The sequence below is a fragment of the Pipistrellus hanaki genome, assembly GCF_964339955.1.
Source record: "Pipistrellus hanaki genome assembly, chromosome: 7".
In the NCBI taxonomy this organism is placed as follows: Eukaryota; Metazoa; Chordata; class Mammalia; order Chiroptera; family Vespertilionidae; genus Pipistrellus; species Pipistrellus hanaki.
The window spans coordinates 41,558,140-41,575,641 of record NC_140509.1 but is presented as its reverse complement, the minus strand read 5'-3'; the positions used below and the strand labels follow the sequence as shown (position 1 = coordinate 41,575,641).

The following is a 17,502-nucleotide window of genomic DNA, read 5'->3' as shown; positions in this document are numbered from 1 at the left end:
ACATTGGTCAGTTAATTGGCTACCTTTCTTTGCAAGATATTGCATGGGTAATATTGCATAGGAGCACCAGAAACTGCCTCATTGGAAACAAGAACTATTTTTTTAAAATCTTTATTGTTCAGATTATTACAGATGTCTCCCCCTCCCCCCATAGTTCCCCTCCACCAGGTTCCCACCCCACTCCAGGCCTTCCCCACACACACTGACCTTGTTCATAGGTGTAAGCTCTTTGTCCAATTTCTTCTTGCACCCTCTATAACCTCTTCCCCCGAGAATTATAGTCTGCTCCGTTTCATGCCCCTGATTCTATTACATTCACCAGTCTGTCCTGTTCATCAGGTTTTCTATTCATTTGATTTTTAGATTCACTTGTTGATAGATATGTATTAATTATCATTTTGTTAATCATAATTTTTTTTATCTTTATCTTTTTTTTTCTTCTTTCTCTTCTTAAAGAATACCCTTCAGCGTTTCATATAATACTAGTTTGTCGGTGATGAACTCCTTTAGCTTTTTCTTGTCTGTGATGCTCTTTATCTGACCTTCAATTCTGCATGATAGCTTTGCAGGGTAAAGTAATCTTGGTTGTACTTTCTTGCTATTCATCACTTTATACATTTCTTGCCATTCCCTTTTGGCCTGCATAGTTGAGAAATCAGCTGACAATCATATGGGCACTCCCTTGTTGATAACTGTTTTTCTCTTGCTGCTTTTAAGATTCTCTCTTTGTCTTTTGCTCTTGGCATTTTAATTATTATATGTCTTGGTGTGATCCTCTTTGGAATTCTCTTGTTTGGGTTCTTTGCACTTCCTGGACTTATAAGTCAATATCTTTCATCAGGTAGGGGGAGTTTTCATTATTCCTTCAAATAGGTTTTCAATATCTTGCTCTCTCTCTTCTTCTGGCACCCCAATAATTCTGATGTTGATATGCTTGAAGTTGTCCCAGAGGCTCCTTACACTATCTTCATATTTTTGGATTCTTTTTTTCTTTTTTCTTTTCCAGTTGGGTATTTTTTGCTTCTTCGAATTTCAAATCTTTGACTTGATTCTTGGAGTCCTCTAGTCTGCTGTTGAATCTCTGCACTTCCTGGACTTGTAAGTCAATATCTTTCACCAGGTAGGGGGAGTTTTCATTATTTCTTCAAATAGGTTTTCAATATCTTGCTCTCTCTCTTCTTTATTTTAGTCAGTGTATGCTTAATTTCTGATTGGTCCTTTTCCATATCCTTGAAAGTCTCACTAACTTTCTTGGGGGTTTCTAGAAGATTCTTGAGTAACCTTATAACTGTGATTTTTGAATGCTATATCCAGTATTTTGTTTTCATCCATTTCTTTCATTTGTGACTTGTTTCTTTATCTCTGCATTTTGGCTGCTTCTCTGTGTTTGTTTCTATGTTCTGGATATCTGTTAAGTCTCCTTGAGTTGATAGAGTGGCCTTGTGTGGTAGTTCTCAGTGGCTCAGTGGCCCAGTGGCTCAGTCTCCCAGGTCAACACTCTTGGTTCACCCCTTTGTGAGCTGTATGTACAGTCTTATTGTAGGAAAGCCTTGATTGTTGTTGGTATCACTGGGAGGAATTCACCTGCAGGCCAATTGGCTGTGATGATCAGCTGTGTCTACTCTGGGAGAACTTCTGTGCTACAGACACCCTTATGAAACAGGACTTGCTTCAGTGAGGCTTTGGTGCTCACTGAGTCTGCCTCTTCAGTGTGTCTCTTATGGATGTGAAGATTTGTAATCCAGTAGAGTCTCATACCACTGGGTACACTGGCTCTTGGATTTCCATGGAGGTGCAATGTCAGCCACTGTCTGGGGCCACCAAGCAAGAGCTACAGAGACATCTGCAGATTTCTTCTCTTTGGGGTTTCGAAGTGCCCAGATGAGGCCTAACCATGAAGCAAAGCTGGCTGCTGCTGCTGGGCCTTGGGCCTTATTTTGGAAGCTTTGGGGCTCTGTAATCCAGCTGCAGTTTGACAGGTTTTAGGTGGAGAAAGGACAGGCCATTCATATGCAAAAGCCTCTGTGCACAGCTTGGGTGGGGTTGTAACTTGGGTGGGATAGGGTGTCTGGGAATCACCAGGGTAGAACAAACTGCAATGACTACCAAACAGCCCTGCATCTCAGAGATCCCCGGATCTCCACATCCCGAGCCCCCGTGCAAGAAAATGATTGCTATGAGCACCTCTGAGAGAAAGCCACCCCCTCCATCCTGTCCCGATGTCAGTCTGTCCAGTTTTTCCCAGTAAGAGTCTTGCCCAGAACTGGAGTTCAGAGCAAGCGGGAGCTTGTATCTCCCTCCAGATTAAAAGAGCAGCACATTCAGGTTCCAGCACTTTTCATGTCTCTGCAGCTCTTACCAGTCTCAATGTGCTTTCTTCACTTCTCTAGTTGTGGAACTTCCACTCAGCCAGCTTTCTCGAAGTTCTGGGTGGTAGTTGTTCTGCCTTTTAGTTGTAATTTTCATGTGGTTGTGAGAGGCAGCAAGTACTATGACGCCATCTTGATTCTCCAGAAACAAAAACTATTTAAATAAAAACCCAGGTATAGGCTGCATTTGCACATGCACAGCATGATGAAGCACACTGAGACCAATCATGGGGACAGCTTCTGGCACTCACACCACAGAGGTACATCTGCCACATGAGAGGAAGGCAAGAGTGAAGGAGGGAGTAGGAGGAAGAGAGGAGTGCAGCTCAGTTCCGGTTCTGGAACTGATTGGCCAGCCAGTCCAGTCCCTCATGGAGTCCAGCCCCAGTGATGGCAGAGGTGGCTTGAAGGTACCAGGTTCTGTCATGCAGAGAGTGCAGGCCCAGCTTGTCTGTGATCTCAGCTGCGTCCATGGCATTGGGGAGGTCCTGCTTGTTTGCAAACACAAGCAGAATAATATCTGTGAACTCCGCCATCATCCACATGAGCGCCTCTCTGGCCTCATCCACGCGTTCCTGGTCAGTGCTGTCAACCACAAAGATGAGCCCTTGTCCATTTGGGCAGCAGTGGCGCCACAGAGGCCGGATCTTGTCCTGGCTGCTTGCGTCCCACACGACAAAGCTGATGTTCTTATACTTCACAGTCTCCACGTTGAAACCTATCGTGGGAATGGTGGTCAAGATCTCACCCAGCTTCAGTTTGTACAGGATGGTGGTCTTCCCAGCACCGTCCAGGCCTACCATGAGAATACACATTTCTTTTTTGCCAAAAAGGCCCTTGAAGAGGTTTGCAAAGATGTTTCCCATGCTGTAGACCAGAGGGAGAGACACTGGTCAGAGAAATCCTTGGCAGCCACAGTGCTGCTGCTGCTGCTGCTGCTGCTGCTGCTGCTGCTGCTGCTCCGAGCCAGGCATTGGTTCTATTTGGTCACTCTTTAGTAGATATTTGTCGATCCTTATTCTAATTCTTTTCATTGCTCTGTCACTTGCAATTTACTACCTACTTAAAAGTTCAAAGTCCACAGAGAGCAAGTGACTGGTACAGTTTTGATTGGTCTAGATTAGATGATTCATCACCATCATCCTGGGTCAACAGAACTCTTACTAGACACTCCTCTGGGTGGTACCGTATTTTCCAGCTTATAAGACGACACCCTAATTTTACAGTTAAAACATAGGTTTAGGCCTATATTCTCTGTATAAGACTACCCCCCACTTCCGAGGCAACACCAGTTCTTTTTTTAATAGGCCGCCTCTCTGACTCTGGCTAATCTGACCAGGCTTTTTACTAGAACACAGTGTACGCCTGCTCAGATTGGCCAGAGTCAGAGAGGCGGTCTATTAAAAAAAAGAACTGGTGTTGCCTCAGAAGTGGGGGGTAGTCTTATACAGCGAATATAGGTCTAAACCTATGTTTTAACTGTAAAATTAGGGTGTCGTCTTATAAGCCGGAAAATACGGGTACTTGGCTAGGTAATAAGCCAGGGTGGCAAGGTACATATCTATTGTATAAGGAGTCATAGAGGACCACTTCAGGGACCACTTCGAGAAGTTTGGCCAACCCAGCACCTTGCATAACCTATCTCCCAGGCACCGAGTATCCTTCTTTTTGTCGCTGCAATTCTAGGAACCCAAGGGAAGTGAGAGGGCCTGTGGAATCTCTGGCTTTTCTTGGAAAGTTGGATTTCTCTCATTACTGCCCCATCAGCCCTCATGAAGCAACAATTGACCGCAGCTGAGTAGAGACTTTTAAAGAGGCCTGTGCTCATCCAGCTCATTTCACCCTTTACTTACCTGACTCTTCAGGCAAATAAGCTTGAAACTGCGCCAGAGTTTGGAGGCAGTGAGACAAATCATAATAACTTAACAGTGAGACACCTGAGGACACAGGCTAAGATATTCAGAGGAAATGGAATGGTGCACAAGGAATACAATCCTGAGACTTGGTGACTGACAACATGAATCTAGTGGAGGAGATACGCTAGAAGTATGAAAGTGAGCTGTAAGAAGAAGGTAGAATAAAAGAGATGGCTCCCAGACTTTCAATCTGGTTCATTTGGAGAGAAATGACAGGAATATGAAAATCCAAAAGGGGCAATTTAAAGAGAAAATTTACTTCCATGGTTTAGTAAAGTTTTATTTATTTTAATTAATTAATTAATTTATTTATTTATTTAAATATGTTTTATTGATTTTTTACAGAGAGAAAAGGAGAGAGATAGAGAGCTAGAAACGTCGATGAGAGAGAAACATCGACCAGCTGCCTCTTGCACACCCCCAACGAGGATGTGCCTGCAACCAATGTACATGCCCTTGACCAGAATCGAACCTGGGACCTTTCAGTCTGCAGACCGACACTCTACCACTGAGCCAAACCGGTTACGGCTAGTAAAGTTTTATTTTTGATGTTCTTATTTTTAAAGTCAAATTAATTGCAGGTTTTGTCTGTGTCTCAAAAACATAAGAACCCTCAAATAATTAAGTTGTTATTTTAATTTCTTATGAACCCCTGATAGAAAAAAAATTTTTTTTACTCTTGTTCAGTGTGGAAACATGGAAATTTGTTTACCTCCATGAAAATCACTGCCTCCAATCAATTTATTTACCTTTGGTTATTTCATTTGACATTTTCAGAAAATAAGAACTTACTTCCAAGGAATTTAAAGAAAATGGATTGAAACATACCTTGTCAAATCTTTATTTTCAGATTCCAGAATAGTCGATTTAATCCCGTTCTGCTAGTCAGCTACAATCCCATGAGAAAGACAGCTCAGTTCATTTTTAGAAAAGACTGCAGTGCTCCAATTTGTAAATATGTGTTTTTATTGATTTTTGGAGAGAGAAAGAGAAACATAGATCGGCTGATTGGCTGCCTCTGTTGCATAACGCATGTGAGTACCAGAAACTGCCTCATTGGAAACAAGAATCATTTAAATAAAAACCCGGTTGCAGGCTGCACCTGCACATGCACAGCATGATGAAGCACACTGAGACCAACCATGGGGACAGCTTCTGGCACTCACACCACAGAGGTACATCTGCCACATGGACATGAAGGCAGGAGTGAAGGAGGGAGCAAGGGCAGAGAGGAGTGCGGCTCAGTTCCGGTTCTGGAACTGATTGGCCAGCCAGTCCAGTCCCTCATAGAGCCCAGCCCCAGTGATGGCAGAGGTGGCTTGAAGGTACCAGGTCCTGTCGTGCAGAGAGTGCAGGCCCAGCTTGTCTGTGATCTCAGCTGTGTCCATGGCATCGGGGAGGTCCTGCTTGTTTGCAAGCACGAGCAGGACAACATCCTTCATCTCTGTCATCATCCGCATCATCTCCTGTCTGGCCTCATCCATGCGTTCTCGGTCAGTGCTGTCAACCACAAAGATGAGACCATGTTTGCCTGGGCAGTAGTAGTTCCACATAAACCGGCTCTTGTCCTGGCTGTGTAAGTCCCACACGACGAAGTTGATGTTCTTATACTCCACAGTCTCCAGGTTGAAACCTATCGTGGGAGTGGTGGTCAGGACCTTGCCCAGCTTCAGTTTGTATAGGAGGGTGGTCTTCCCAGCAGCATCCAGTCCCACCATGAGAAGGCCCATTTCTTTATTGCCAAAAAGGCCCTTGAAGAGATTTGCAAAGATGTTTCCCATGCTGCAAACCAGAGGGAGAGACACTGATCAGAGAGACCTTTGGCAGCCACAGTGCTGCTGCTGCTGCTGCGCCGAGCCAGGCATTGGTTCTATTTTGTCACTCTTTAGCAGATATTTGTTGATCCTTATTCTAATTCTTTTCATTGCTGTGTCACTTGCAATTTACTCACTATTTAAAAGTTCAAAGTCCACAGAGAGCAAGTGACTGATACAGTTTTGATTGGTCTAGATTAGATGATTCATCACCATCACCCTGGGTCAACAGAACTCTTACTAGACACTCCTCCGGGTGGTACTTGGCGAGGTAATGAGCCAGGGTGGCAAGGTACATATCTATATGGAGTCATAGGGGACCACTTCAGGGACCACTTCGAGAAGTTTGGCCAACCCAGCACCTTGCATAACCTATCTCCCAGGCACCGAGTATCCTTCTTTTTGTCGCTGCAATTCTAGGAACCCAAGGGAAGTGAGAGGGCCTGTGGAATCTGGCTTTTCTTGGAAAGTTGGATTTCTCTCAATACTGCCCCCTCAGCCCTCATGAAGCAACAATTGACTGCAGCTGAGTAAAAACTTTTAAAGAGGCCTGTGCTCATCCAGCTCATTTCACTCTTTACTAAGGTGACCAGATGTTAACATTGGTAAAGCGGAACACCATTGACTGGCGTGGGGGTGAGGGGTGGGTGGTTTCTTGATTAAAAATTTGGTCTATATGGAGCAACAAAAATTTTCATAGAATGCAAAAATAGTATTGTAATATATATTTTTTTAATTTAATATAAGTACAACATACAAATATAATAAATAAATAAAAATTATGTAGAGTTGTGTCACTTTCAAGGCTGACACTAGACTTTTTGCTGCCACTATAAAATATAAATACTGAGTACTGTCTGCTAAATTCAAGAAAATTAATGTATTTATGAAATAAAAAAATATTACTTACCTATATTATCTGAATAGCTCACTTGTTTAACTCGCTTACTAGAACGCAGTACGATGTGTATCATCTGAGAGACAGTTACAAAATGTTTTCATCGTTGCGAATCCCCAAAAATGAGATGGCTCCCAGACTTTCAATCTGATTCATTTGGAGAGAAATGACAGGAATATGAAAATCCAAAAGAGGCAAATTGCCATTCTTCACTAAGTCCAAACAATGGTGGTCGAATTCTAACAACTGATCAACAATGTGAACTTTGATAAGCAGTTCTTGATAATCAATTCTCAACAATTATTTGTTATTATTAAAGTTTAACATTATAAAATTAACAAAAATAATATAAAACTCATATACTGGCTAAATAGCCACATGGCCGCCAAAAACCATATATTCCCTTCCCGTTCTCCCGCTGTTCCCTACCTAGCTTGTCGTGCATTCTTTCCAAAAATCGGGACTTTTTAAAAACACCGTGGGATGCAGGACAAATGGTTAAAAATCGGGACATCTGGTCACTTTACTCTTTACTTACCTGACTCATTAGGCAAATAAGCTTGAAACTGCCCCAGATATTGGAGGCAGTGAGACAAATGGCAATAACTTAACAGTAAGACACCTGAGGACACAGGCTAAGATATTCAGAAGAAATGGAATGGTGCACAAGGAATACAATCCTGAGACTTGGTGACTGACAACATGAATCTAGTGGAGATAGGCTAGAAGTATGAAAGTGAGCTGTAAGAAGAAGGTAGAATAAAAGAGATGGCTCCAAGACTTTCAATCTGATTCATTTGGAGAGAAATGACAGGAATATGAAAATCCAAAAGCGGCAATTTAAAGAGAAAATTTACTTCCATGGTTTAGTAAAGTTTTATTTTTGATGTTCTTAATTTTAAAGTCAAATTAATTGCAGGTTTTGTTTGAACCCCCAAATAATTAAGTTGTTTTTTACTTGCTTAAGAACCCCTGATAGAAAAAAATATTTTTACTCTTGTTCAGTGTAGAAACATGGAAATTTGTTCGCCTCCATGGAAATCACTGCCTCCAATCAATTTATTTACCTTTGGTTATTTCATTTGACATTTTCAGAAAATAAGAACTTACTTCCAAGGAATTTAAAATAAAGAAAATGGACTGAAACATACTGTGTCAAATCTTTATTTTCAGATTCCAGAATAGTCGATTTAATCCTGTCCTTCTAGTCAGCTACAATCCCATGAGAAAGACAGCTCAGTTCATTTTTAGAAAAGACTGCAGTGCTCCAATTTGTAAATATGTGTTTTTATTGATTTTTGGAGAGAGAAAGAGAAACATAGATCGGCTGATTGGCTGCCTCTGTTGCATAACGCATGTGAGTACCAGAAACTGCCTCATTGGAAACAAGAATCATTTAAATAAAAACCCGGTTGCAGGCTGCATCTGCACATGCACAGCATGATAAAGCACACTGAGACCAACCATGGGGACAGCTTCTGGCACTCACACCACAGAGGTACATCTGCCACATGGACATGAAGGCAAGGGTGAAGGAGGGAGCAGGGGGCAGAGAGGAGTGCGGCTCAGTTCCGGTTCTGGAACTGATTGGCCAGCCAGTCCAGTCCCTCATAGAGCCCAGCCCCAGTGATGGCAGAGGTGGCTTGAAGGTACCAGGTCCTGTCGTGCAGAGAGTGCAGGCCCAGCTTGTCTGTGATCTCAGCTGTGTCCATGGCATCGGGGAGGTCCTGCTTGTTTGCAAGCACGAGCAGAACAACATCCTTCATCTCTGTCATCATCCGCATCATCTCCTGTCTGGCCTCATCCATGCGTTCTTGGTCAGTGCTGTCAACCACAAAGATGAGACCATGTCTGTCTGGGCAGTATCGGCTCCACAGGATCCGGCTCTTGTCCTGGCTGTGTATGTCCCATACGACAAAGCTGATGTTCTTATACTCCACTGTCTCCACGTTGAAACCTATGGTGGGAACGGTGTTCACAACCTCACCCAGCTTCAGTTTGTACAGGATGGTGGTCTTCCCAGCAGCGTCCAGTCCCACCATGAGAAGGCGCATTTCTTTATTACCAAAAAGGCCCTTGAAGAGGTTTGCAAAGATGTTTCCCATGCTGCAAACCAGAGGGAGAGACACTGATCAGAGAAACCTTTGGCAGCCACAGTGCTGCTGCTGCTGCTGCGCCGAGCCAGGCATTGGTTCTATTTGGTCACTCTTTAGCAGATATTTGTTGATCCTTATTCTAATTCTTTTCATTGCTGTGCCACTTGCAATTTACTCACTATTTAAAAGTTCAAAGTCCACAGAGAGCAAGTGACTGATACAGGTTTGATTGGTCTAGATTAGATGATTCATCACCATCACCCTGGGTCAACAGAACTCTTACTAGACACTCCTCTGGGTGGTACTTGGCGAGGTAATGAGCCAGGGTGGCAAGGTACATATCTATAAGGAGTCATAGGGGACCACTTCAGGGACCACTTCGAGAAGTTTGGCCAACCCAGCACCTTGCATAACCTATCTCCCAGGCACCGAGTATCCTTCTTTTTGTCGCTGCAATTCTAGGAACCCAAGGGAAGTGAGAGGGCCTGTGGAATCTCTGGCTTTTCTTGGAAAGTTGGATTTCTCTCAATACTGCCCCATCAGCCCTCATGAAGCAACAATTGACCATAGCTGAGTAGACTTTTAAAGAGGCCTGTGCTCATCCAGCTCATTTCACTCTTTACTTACCTGACTCTAGGCAAATAAGCTTGAAACTGCCCAGAGATTGGAGGCAGTGAGACAAATGGCAATAACTTAACAGTGAGACACCTGAGGACAGACACAGGCTAAGATATTCAGAGGAAATGGAATGGTGCACAAGGAATACAATCCTGAGACTTGGTGACTGACAACATGAATCTAGTGGAGATAGGCTAGAAGTATGACAGTGAGGTGTAAGAAGAAAGTAGAATAAAAGAGATGCTCCAAGACTTTCAATCTGGTTCATTTGGAGAGAAATGACAGGAATATGAAAATCCAAAAGGGGCAATTTAAAGAGAAAATTTACTTCCATGGTTTAGTAAAGTTTTATTTTTGATGTTCTTAATTTTAAAGTCAAATTAATTGCAGGTTTTGTTTGAACCCCCAAATAAGTAAGTTGTTTTTTACTTGCTTAAGAACCCCTGATAGAAAAAAATATTTTTACTCTTGTTCAGTGTAGAAACATGGAAATTTGTTCGCCTCCATGGAAATCACTGCCTCCAGTCAATTTATTTACCTTTGGTTATTTCATTTGACATTTTCAGAAAATAAGAACTTCCAAGGAATTTAAAATAAAGAAAATGGACTGAAACATACTGTGTCAAATCTTTATTTTCAGATTCCAGAATAGTCGATTTAATCCCGTTCTGCTAGTCAGCTACAATCCCATGAGAAAGACAGCTCAGTTCATTTTTAGAAAAGACTGCAGTGCTCCAATTTGTAAATATGTGTTTTTATTGATTTTTGGAGAGAGAAAGAGAAACATAGATCGGCTGATTGGCTGCCTCTGTTGCATAACGCATGTGAGTACCAGAAACTGCCTCATTGGAAACAAGAATCATTTAAATAAAAACCCGGTTGCAGGCTGCACCTGCACATGCACAGCATGATGAAGCACACTGAGACCAACCATGGGGACAGCTTCTGGCACTCACACCACAGAGGTACATCTGCCACATGGACATGAAGGCAGGAGTGAAGGAGGGAGCAAGGGCAGAGAGGAGTGCGGCTCAGTTCCGGTTCTGGAACTGATTGGCCAGCCAGTCCAGTCCCTCATAGAGCCCAGCCCCAGTGATGGCAGAGGTGGCTTGAAGGTACCAGGTCCTGTCGTGCAGAGAGTGCAGGCCCAGCTTGTCTGTGATCTCAGCTGTGTCCATGGCATCGGGGAGGTCCTGCTTGTTTGCAAGCACGAGCAGAACAATGTCCTTCTGCTCTCTCATCATCCGCATCATCTCCTGTCTGGCCTCATCCATGCGTTCTTGGTCAGTGCTGTCAACCACAAAGATGAGACCATAACTGTTTTGGCTGTAGTGGCTCCACAGAGGCCGGATCCTTTCCTGGCTGTTTACGTCCCACACGACGAAGTTGATGTTCTTATACTCCACAGTCTCCACGTTGAAACCTATGGTGGGGATGGTGTTCACGACCTCACCCAGCTTCAGTTTGTACAGGATGGTGGTCTTCCCAGCAGCGTCCAGTCCCACCATGAGAAGGCGCATTTCTTTTTTGCCAAAAAGGCCCTTGAAGAGGTTTGCAAAGATGTTTCCCATGTTGTAGACCAGAGGGAGAGACACTGATCAGAGAGACCTTTGGCAGCCACGGTGCTGCTGCTGCTCTGAGCCAGGCTTTGGCTCTGTCGTGTCACTCTTAACAGATGTTTGTTGATCCTTACTCTAATGCTCTGTCATTGCTGAGACTGAAGCCCTCTTTCTGTTTGTGCTTTTGTGTATCTCCACTTCCACTATCACTATCAACTAACTTACTCTTTATCTGAAGTTCAAAGTCCAGAGAGAGAACAGGTGCAGTTTCAATTGGTCTAGATTAGATGATTCATCACCCTCATCCTGGTTCAACAGAACTGACTTACTAGACAGTCCTCTGGGTGGCTCCTGACTATGATGATGACCCCCCAGTGGTAAGGCACCTAAGGAATCGTTGAGGACCACTTCAGGGACTACTCAGAAGTTTGGCCAACCCAGGACATTGCATAATATATAAAGCATTATTCTTTTTGTCTCTGCAGTTCCAGAAATCCAAGAAAAGCGAGCTAACCTATGGAAACTCTCGGGATCCCTCCTGTTTGGTACGGGGATGAGCCTGAAATCTGCTATGTGCAGTGTCCAGGAATCAAACCGGTAACCTTTTGGTGCCTGGGTCGATGCTCAACCACTTATCCACTCAAAAGAAGTCGCCCAATTTTTACAGTATTTGGACGTAGGGTGAGATGATAAAGCAGAATTTCAGCCACTAGGGCTCTTTCTACTGTAAGATGTTAAAAGGTTACAGAACAAAATACTTGTTTTAGAGAAGTAATTATAATTTTCAAGCCCAAGTAAAATTGTGTAGAGATTTTTTTTTGTTTTGTTTGTTTGTTTGTTTTGTAGTTTAAAACCCCAGAACATAAAAACAAAAGTGAGCCAAAACCGGTTTGGCTCAGTGGATAGAGCGCGGCCTGCTGACTATAAGGTCCCAGGTTCGATTCTGGTCAAGGGCACGTACCTTGGTTGCGGGCACGTCCCCAGTAGGGGGTGTGCAAGAGGCAGCTGATTGATGACTCTCTCTCATCGATGTTTCTAACTATCTCTCTCCCTTCCTCTCACTAAAAATTCAATAAAAATATATTTAAAAAAAACAAAACAAAAATGAGATTTGGCTGATGATTTTCTGTTAATTCTTCTTAAGAAAGAACATTTCCATGTCCTTATAACATCCAGAAAGATTGAGGATTTTTACAAAACAGTCAAATCAACATTGCCTGAGTTATCTTTACCATGTTCTTATTTTATCCTTAAAAATTTAAGATTTGTATAAGAAGATAACACTGATATTCCCTTAGTTATGTCATTTTAAAATATTTCTGACCATACAGAGAAAGACCAAAAGAATATTTGAGATGCACAGCTGAAAAACAACCACAATCACCTTCACAGAGAAGCTCAAAATGAAGTTGTGATGTTGATATTTTGCCAAATTTTCCCTGAGATATTGATTATGATTTGCAGCCAAATATTATTGCTATGTGTTATATTTAAAATGATATAATTAGTTTTTTTGAGTTTCAGGGGGAAAAAGGTTGATATTTTAGCTTAACTAATAAGTTAACATATTACAGTTATTCTTTACATGTACAATAAGTGCATATGATGTGATTAGGTTAAATCCTGACACCAGGGTTCTTTAAGACATAGCCTGGCCATATCATCCAATATTGACACTCACTAGTCAATAATACATACATGCACACAGAGCTTACAATCAGATTCTTATTGCTATACTAAAGTGTCCACAGTCAGGCAAGGATCACCAGATTTTTGAGGCTCAAAGCAAACAGGAATGAAAAGAATTTGCAGGTCACAGAGACAGAATGGAAGGTTTTAAAAAGCCCCTCTACTTAATAGCCTCTGGGCATTAGGAGGACTGTACATTTATGAAACAAAACAAGATGCTATTAAAAAAAAAAAGAATATATAAAAGGCTATTGAAAATTTAAAGTATTATGGCAGAAAAAAATGTAAGATTTTGCTTTGTGCACATATTTTAAATAAATAGCTGAGAATAGCCTATACTCCTTCCTAATGATTCAGTAGTTGTGGCTGTAGAGGTGGTATTTATTATCACCTTCTGTCCCCTCAAATTCACCTTGGGGTACCCCAGACAACCAATGCAATGTTTGTTTCAACTGTCTGTCATTTCAGGTTATTCTGAAATCTCCTTATTATTTTGCCTGTCCCCCCCCCCTCCCCTTTTAACCATTTTACTTCGACTTCCTGTGTTTAACTACCTATTCATGTTTGGTGTAGAACATTTAGTTTTACAAAATTATTCTACTCTGAGAAGTAAATTAAAAAAAATAATACTAGCAATAAAAAACCCCATGATCCTAAACCTATTTGTATTTTCAGGGAACTGACCATGATAGGAAATGGAACTAAACACAATCTAGTAAATAAAATTAATTAAAAAATAAAAAATAATGGCAGCAGGAAGGTAAGCTCATTTGTGTGAGTTAATGATTAAATTTTTTCCCCATTGCTTTTTCAGAGAGAGTGGAAAGAAAGGAGGGGTGCCTCCTGCATGCACCCTGCATGCACTCCTACCAGGGGCGGGGAGAGAACCTGCAACCTTTCGGGTGAAGGCTGACACTCTAAGCACTGAGAAACACTGGCCAGAACTGTGAGCTAATGGTTTTAAAGTGATCAAAAGTTAAAAGCCATAAAATAACTTCTAAAAGCTTTTGAAGGCTCAGCTCTCAGTTTCCAATGATCAGGCACGATTTATCTTTCTAAAGTCCACTCTCCCAGATTACTTTGACATACTGCAATACCACTGCCACCTGGTTCTAAACATGCCAACAGTTCTGTTTGCTTAGCGCAGTTTTTCTTCTCCCTATTCTTTCTCACATAGAAAACCAAGATTCTGCTTACCCTAAAACCTTCAAATAATATTGGCATTTTAGAAGATGAACTACAGGAATCCTTGGTGTCTTCTACTCCTGGGTTACAGACGTCTGCTCCCAGTGTATATGCACCCTAATCTGTAAATCCTACAAAATTATGAACCCATTCGTTTTCCAGATGACAAAAACGAAATAATTTGCCAAGGTTTAGAATTAAGGATAGAACCCAATGCACTGAAGAGAGAAATTATTTGTGACTTACATATCTGAAAAGGCATTCATATCCAGAATCTATAAAGAACTCTTACAACCCTACCATAAAAAGACAAATACCCCCACTTTAAAAATGAGCAAAGGATTTTAATACACATTTCTCCAAAGAAGATATACAAATGGTCAGTAAGTACACGAAAAGAGGTTCAATGTCATTAGTGGCCCAGTACACAAAATTTGTGCACATCAAAAGGGAATTAATTAGAGAAACTATTTTAATATTGCTATTTGCCCTTTCTCTATAATAGAAGTGTCAAAGATGAGAAAAAATTAGTAAAATGTATATGAAAAATAACGCAGCCTCATGTCCCCTGCTGGTGCTGGGCATCAAGTCCCCACCCACCCATGTGCACCTTACCACGCATGCAGCCTCGCCCACCCACGCCTGCTGCATATGCAGCCTCCTGCTGATCAGTTGTTACAGCGTGAGGGCATCACGACCATTTGCATATTAGCCTTTTATTATATAGGATTAGTGAAATGCAAATAAAAACCACTAAATGGTTTTTATTTGCATTTCACATTCACTAGGCTTGTTAGAATAAAGGAGAGAATGGCAGGTGCTGGTGAGGGTGTGGAGAAATTAGAGCTCTTATGCACTGCTGGTGGGGTGAAAAAGTGGTGCTGCTACTTTGGAAAAACAGTTTATTAATTCCTCAAATTGTTAAACATAGAGTTATTTATGACCCAACAGCACCACACTTAAGTATACAACTAAGAGAATTGAAAGCATATCTATACACAGAAACTGATACATAAATGTTCAGAGTCGCATTATTTATGATAGCCAAATGTTCATCAATTAATGGATGGATAAACAAGATTTGACATATCCATACAATGAAATAGTGTTTGTCTATAAAAGGGAATAAAATACTGATATAAGCAATACATGGATGAACCTTGAAAACATTATGCTCAGCCTTGGCTCAATGGACAGAGTGTCGGCCTATAGACTGAAGGGTCCCATGTTTGATTTCGGTCAAGGGCACATGCCCAGGGTTGCAGGCTCAGTCCCTAGTAGGGGGCGTGCAGGATGCAGTCAATCAATGATTCTCTCTCATCATTGATGTCTCTCTCCCTCTTTCTTCTTCTCTGAAATCAATTAAAACAAATTAAAAAAAAAAAACCAACATTGTGCTCAGTGAAAGAAGCCAGACATAAAAGTCCACATATTGTACAATTTCATTTATATTAAATGTCCAGAAAAGGTAAATTCATAGAGAAAGAAGTAAATTAGTATATACCAAGGGTTTGGGGGAAATAGGGAATAGGGAGTGACTACTAATGAGCATGGGGTTTCTTTGGGGGATTAAAAACTAAGTTTTTGTTTTGATAAAAATGTTTTAAAATTAGATGATGTTTACATAATTCTATCAGTATACTAAACTCCACTGAATTGTAAACGTTAAAAGTATAAATTTTGCCCGGCTCTCCTCAGACACCCTCTGGCGCCCTACACTGTGCGGCCCACGAAGGGCAGCTCCAGGCTGCGGCCCGCTCCGGGCCTGCCACCCTCCGCTCAGCCGTCAGAGGCCCCTGCCCACCCCCAGGCCTAGGAGGTGGAACTGGATGTGCAGGCTGGGGGGCTGCCCAAGCTTCGAATCAAGAAGGTGGACATGCCAAAGCCGGTTTGGCTCAGTGGATAGAACATCCACCTGCGGACTGAAAGGTCCCAGGTTCGATTCCGGTCAAGGGCATGTGCCTTGGTTGCCGGCACATCCACGGTTGGGGGTGTGCAGGAGGCAGCTGATCGATGTTTCTCTCTCATCGATGTTTCTAGCTCTCTGTCCCTCTCTCTTCCTCTCTGTAAAAAGATCAATAATATATATATATATTTTTGAAAAAGAAGGTGTACAACCAGCCTGGCCGCTGAGAAGGGACCCAAGGGTGCCCCCCAGCCTGGGCGTGCCCAGGGGCAGCAAATCCTCAAGACCTGACACCTACACATCTCCCCTTTCTATACTAACGACTGACTTGGAGAAGTCTTTTCCACCTGATCTACACCAGTTCTCAACTACGTACTGTTACTTTCTCTGAATTACTCATGTTTTCTTGTAGTTTCCTATATTTGGCCTTCTCCTCTAAGTATAAGCATTGCCCACATGTACAAACAACTTCCTACACACTGTTCTGAACCTGAGAAGCTCTGTAACCCTAACCCTAACCCTAACACACACACACACACACACACACACACACACACACACCCGCCTTCGCCCCTCACACAGCAGCCCCAGCAAGAAGGACGGACAGACCTGCATCTGTCAGTCCTGCACCCCCACCCGCTGCCCCTCGGGCACACCCAGTCCGTTCCAGGCAGGCAGATGCTGGGGTTCCTTGAACACCCTCTCCCCAGCACAGCGGGGAGACACCCCCGGACCCGGACACAACCAAGGCCTGGCCGCGGAGGGAGCGGGCGGCGGGGCGGACGCGGGCACAGACCTCGCTCGGTGCGGGCGGGTCGCTGCTGCGGCCGGAGGGCCCGGAGCCGGACCTGGATGGAGCTCGGCCTCCACAAGACTCGCGTCCTGGGGGACTCTGAGCGCGAGGGGGTGTTCCGCTGCCAGACCAGTCCCCTCCGGGAGCCGGAGATGGGGTGCTTGGGTCCGAGGAGGATGCCTCCTCCAGGAGGACGTCTGGATGGGGCTCCAGGAAGAGGCTGCCCTCCCCCGGGGACACTGAGCGTGAAGCCAGGAGGGTCTGTGGGCAGCGGGGAGAGGCCCCGGAGGCTCGGGGCGAGGCCAGGTAAGCAGGGCCGGGCCTGCGGCAGCTTCCGTCTGCAGGCGAAGACAAGCCTGGGGTTTCCGGGTCCCACGCCCCCTGCCGGCCGGGCCCCGCGCAGCAGCCGCCCTGCCCGCGGGCTCCAGGCCCCGGCGCGGTCCCCTCTGCTGCTCCCCGGGAGGACGCCCGCCTCGCGGGGCAAGGACACCCCGGGTAGGGATTTGGATGTTTCCCGCCGTGGAGGACTCTCCATGCAGCCGAGCCTTTTCCAGGACCCGTTCCGTCTGCAGGACGTTCTCAGGGAAGAAGCTGATCAGCTAGAAGGGGTACCCAGGAGGGCCTCTAAGCTAAGGTGACCAGACGTCCCGCTTTTGTTA

General features: G+C 43.7%; 4 protein-coding genes across 4 annotated transcripts; all 4 read right to left on the bottom strand.

The window, feature by feature from the left end:
* Positions 1 to 208: 208 nt before the first annotated feature.
* LOC311625965 (ADP-ribosylation factor 1-like) lies at positions 209 to 7,137 on the bottom strand. The gene is made up of 2 exons (XM_084890759.1): positions 7,010 to 7,137; positions 209 to 3,236 (listed from the first exon to the last, which is right to left on the bottom strand). The coding sequence occupies exon 2, from the start codon at positions 3,233 to 3,235 to the stop codon at positions 2,696 to 2,698; it is 540 nt and encodes a 179-aa protein (XP_084746885.1). The 5' UTR covers position 3,236; positions 7,010 to 7,137; the 3' UTR covers positions 209 to 2,695.
* Positions 5,229 to 7,144, bottom strand: LOC311625964 (ADP-ribosylation factor 1-like). Its single transcript, XM_084890758.1, has 2 exons — positions 7,010 to 7,144; positions 5,229 to 6,067 (listed from the first exon to the last, which is right to left on the bottom strand). Exon 2 carries the CDS (start codon positions 6,064 to 6,066, stop codon positions 5,527 to 5,529), a length of 540 nt encoding a protein of 179 aa, XP_084746884.1. The 5' UTR covers position 6,067; positions 7,010 to 7,144; the 3' UTR covers positions 5,229 to 5,526.
* Positions 7,145 to 7,151: 7 nt separating this feature from the next.
* Positions 7,152 to 16,959, bottom strand: LOC311625967 (ADP-ribosylation factor 1-like). The gene is made up of 2 exons (XM_084890761.1): positions 16,847 to 16,959; positions 7,152 to 9,103 (listed from the first exon to the last, which is right to left on the bottom strand). The coding sequence occupies exon 2, from the start codon at positions 9,100 to 9,102 to the stop codon at positions 8,563 to 8,565; it is 540 nt and encodes a 179-aa protein (XP_084746887.1). The 5' UTR covers position 9,103; positions 16,847 to 16,959; the 3' UTR covers positions 7,152 to 8,562.
* Positions 10,445 to 14,377, bottom strand: LOC311625966 (ADP-ribosylation factor 1-like). The gene has a single exon (XM_084890760.1). It carries the CDS (start codon positions 11,280 to 11,282, stop codon positions 10,743 to 10,745), a length of 540 nt encoding a protein of 179 aa, XP_084746886.1. The 5' UTR covers positions 11,283 to 14,377; the 3' UTR covers positions 10,445 to 10,742.
* Positions 16,960 to 17,502: the final 543 nt, after the last annotated feature.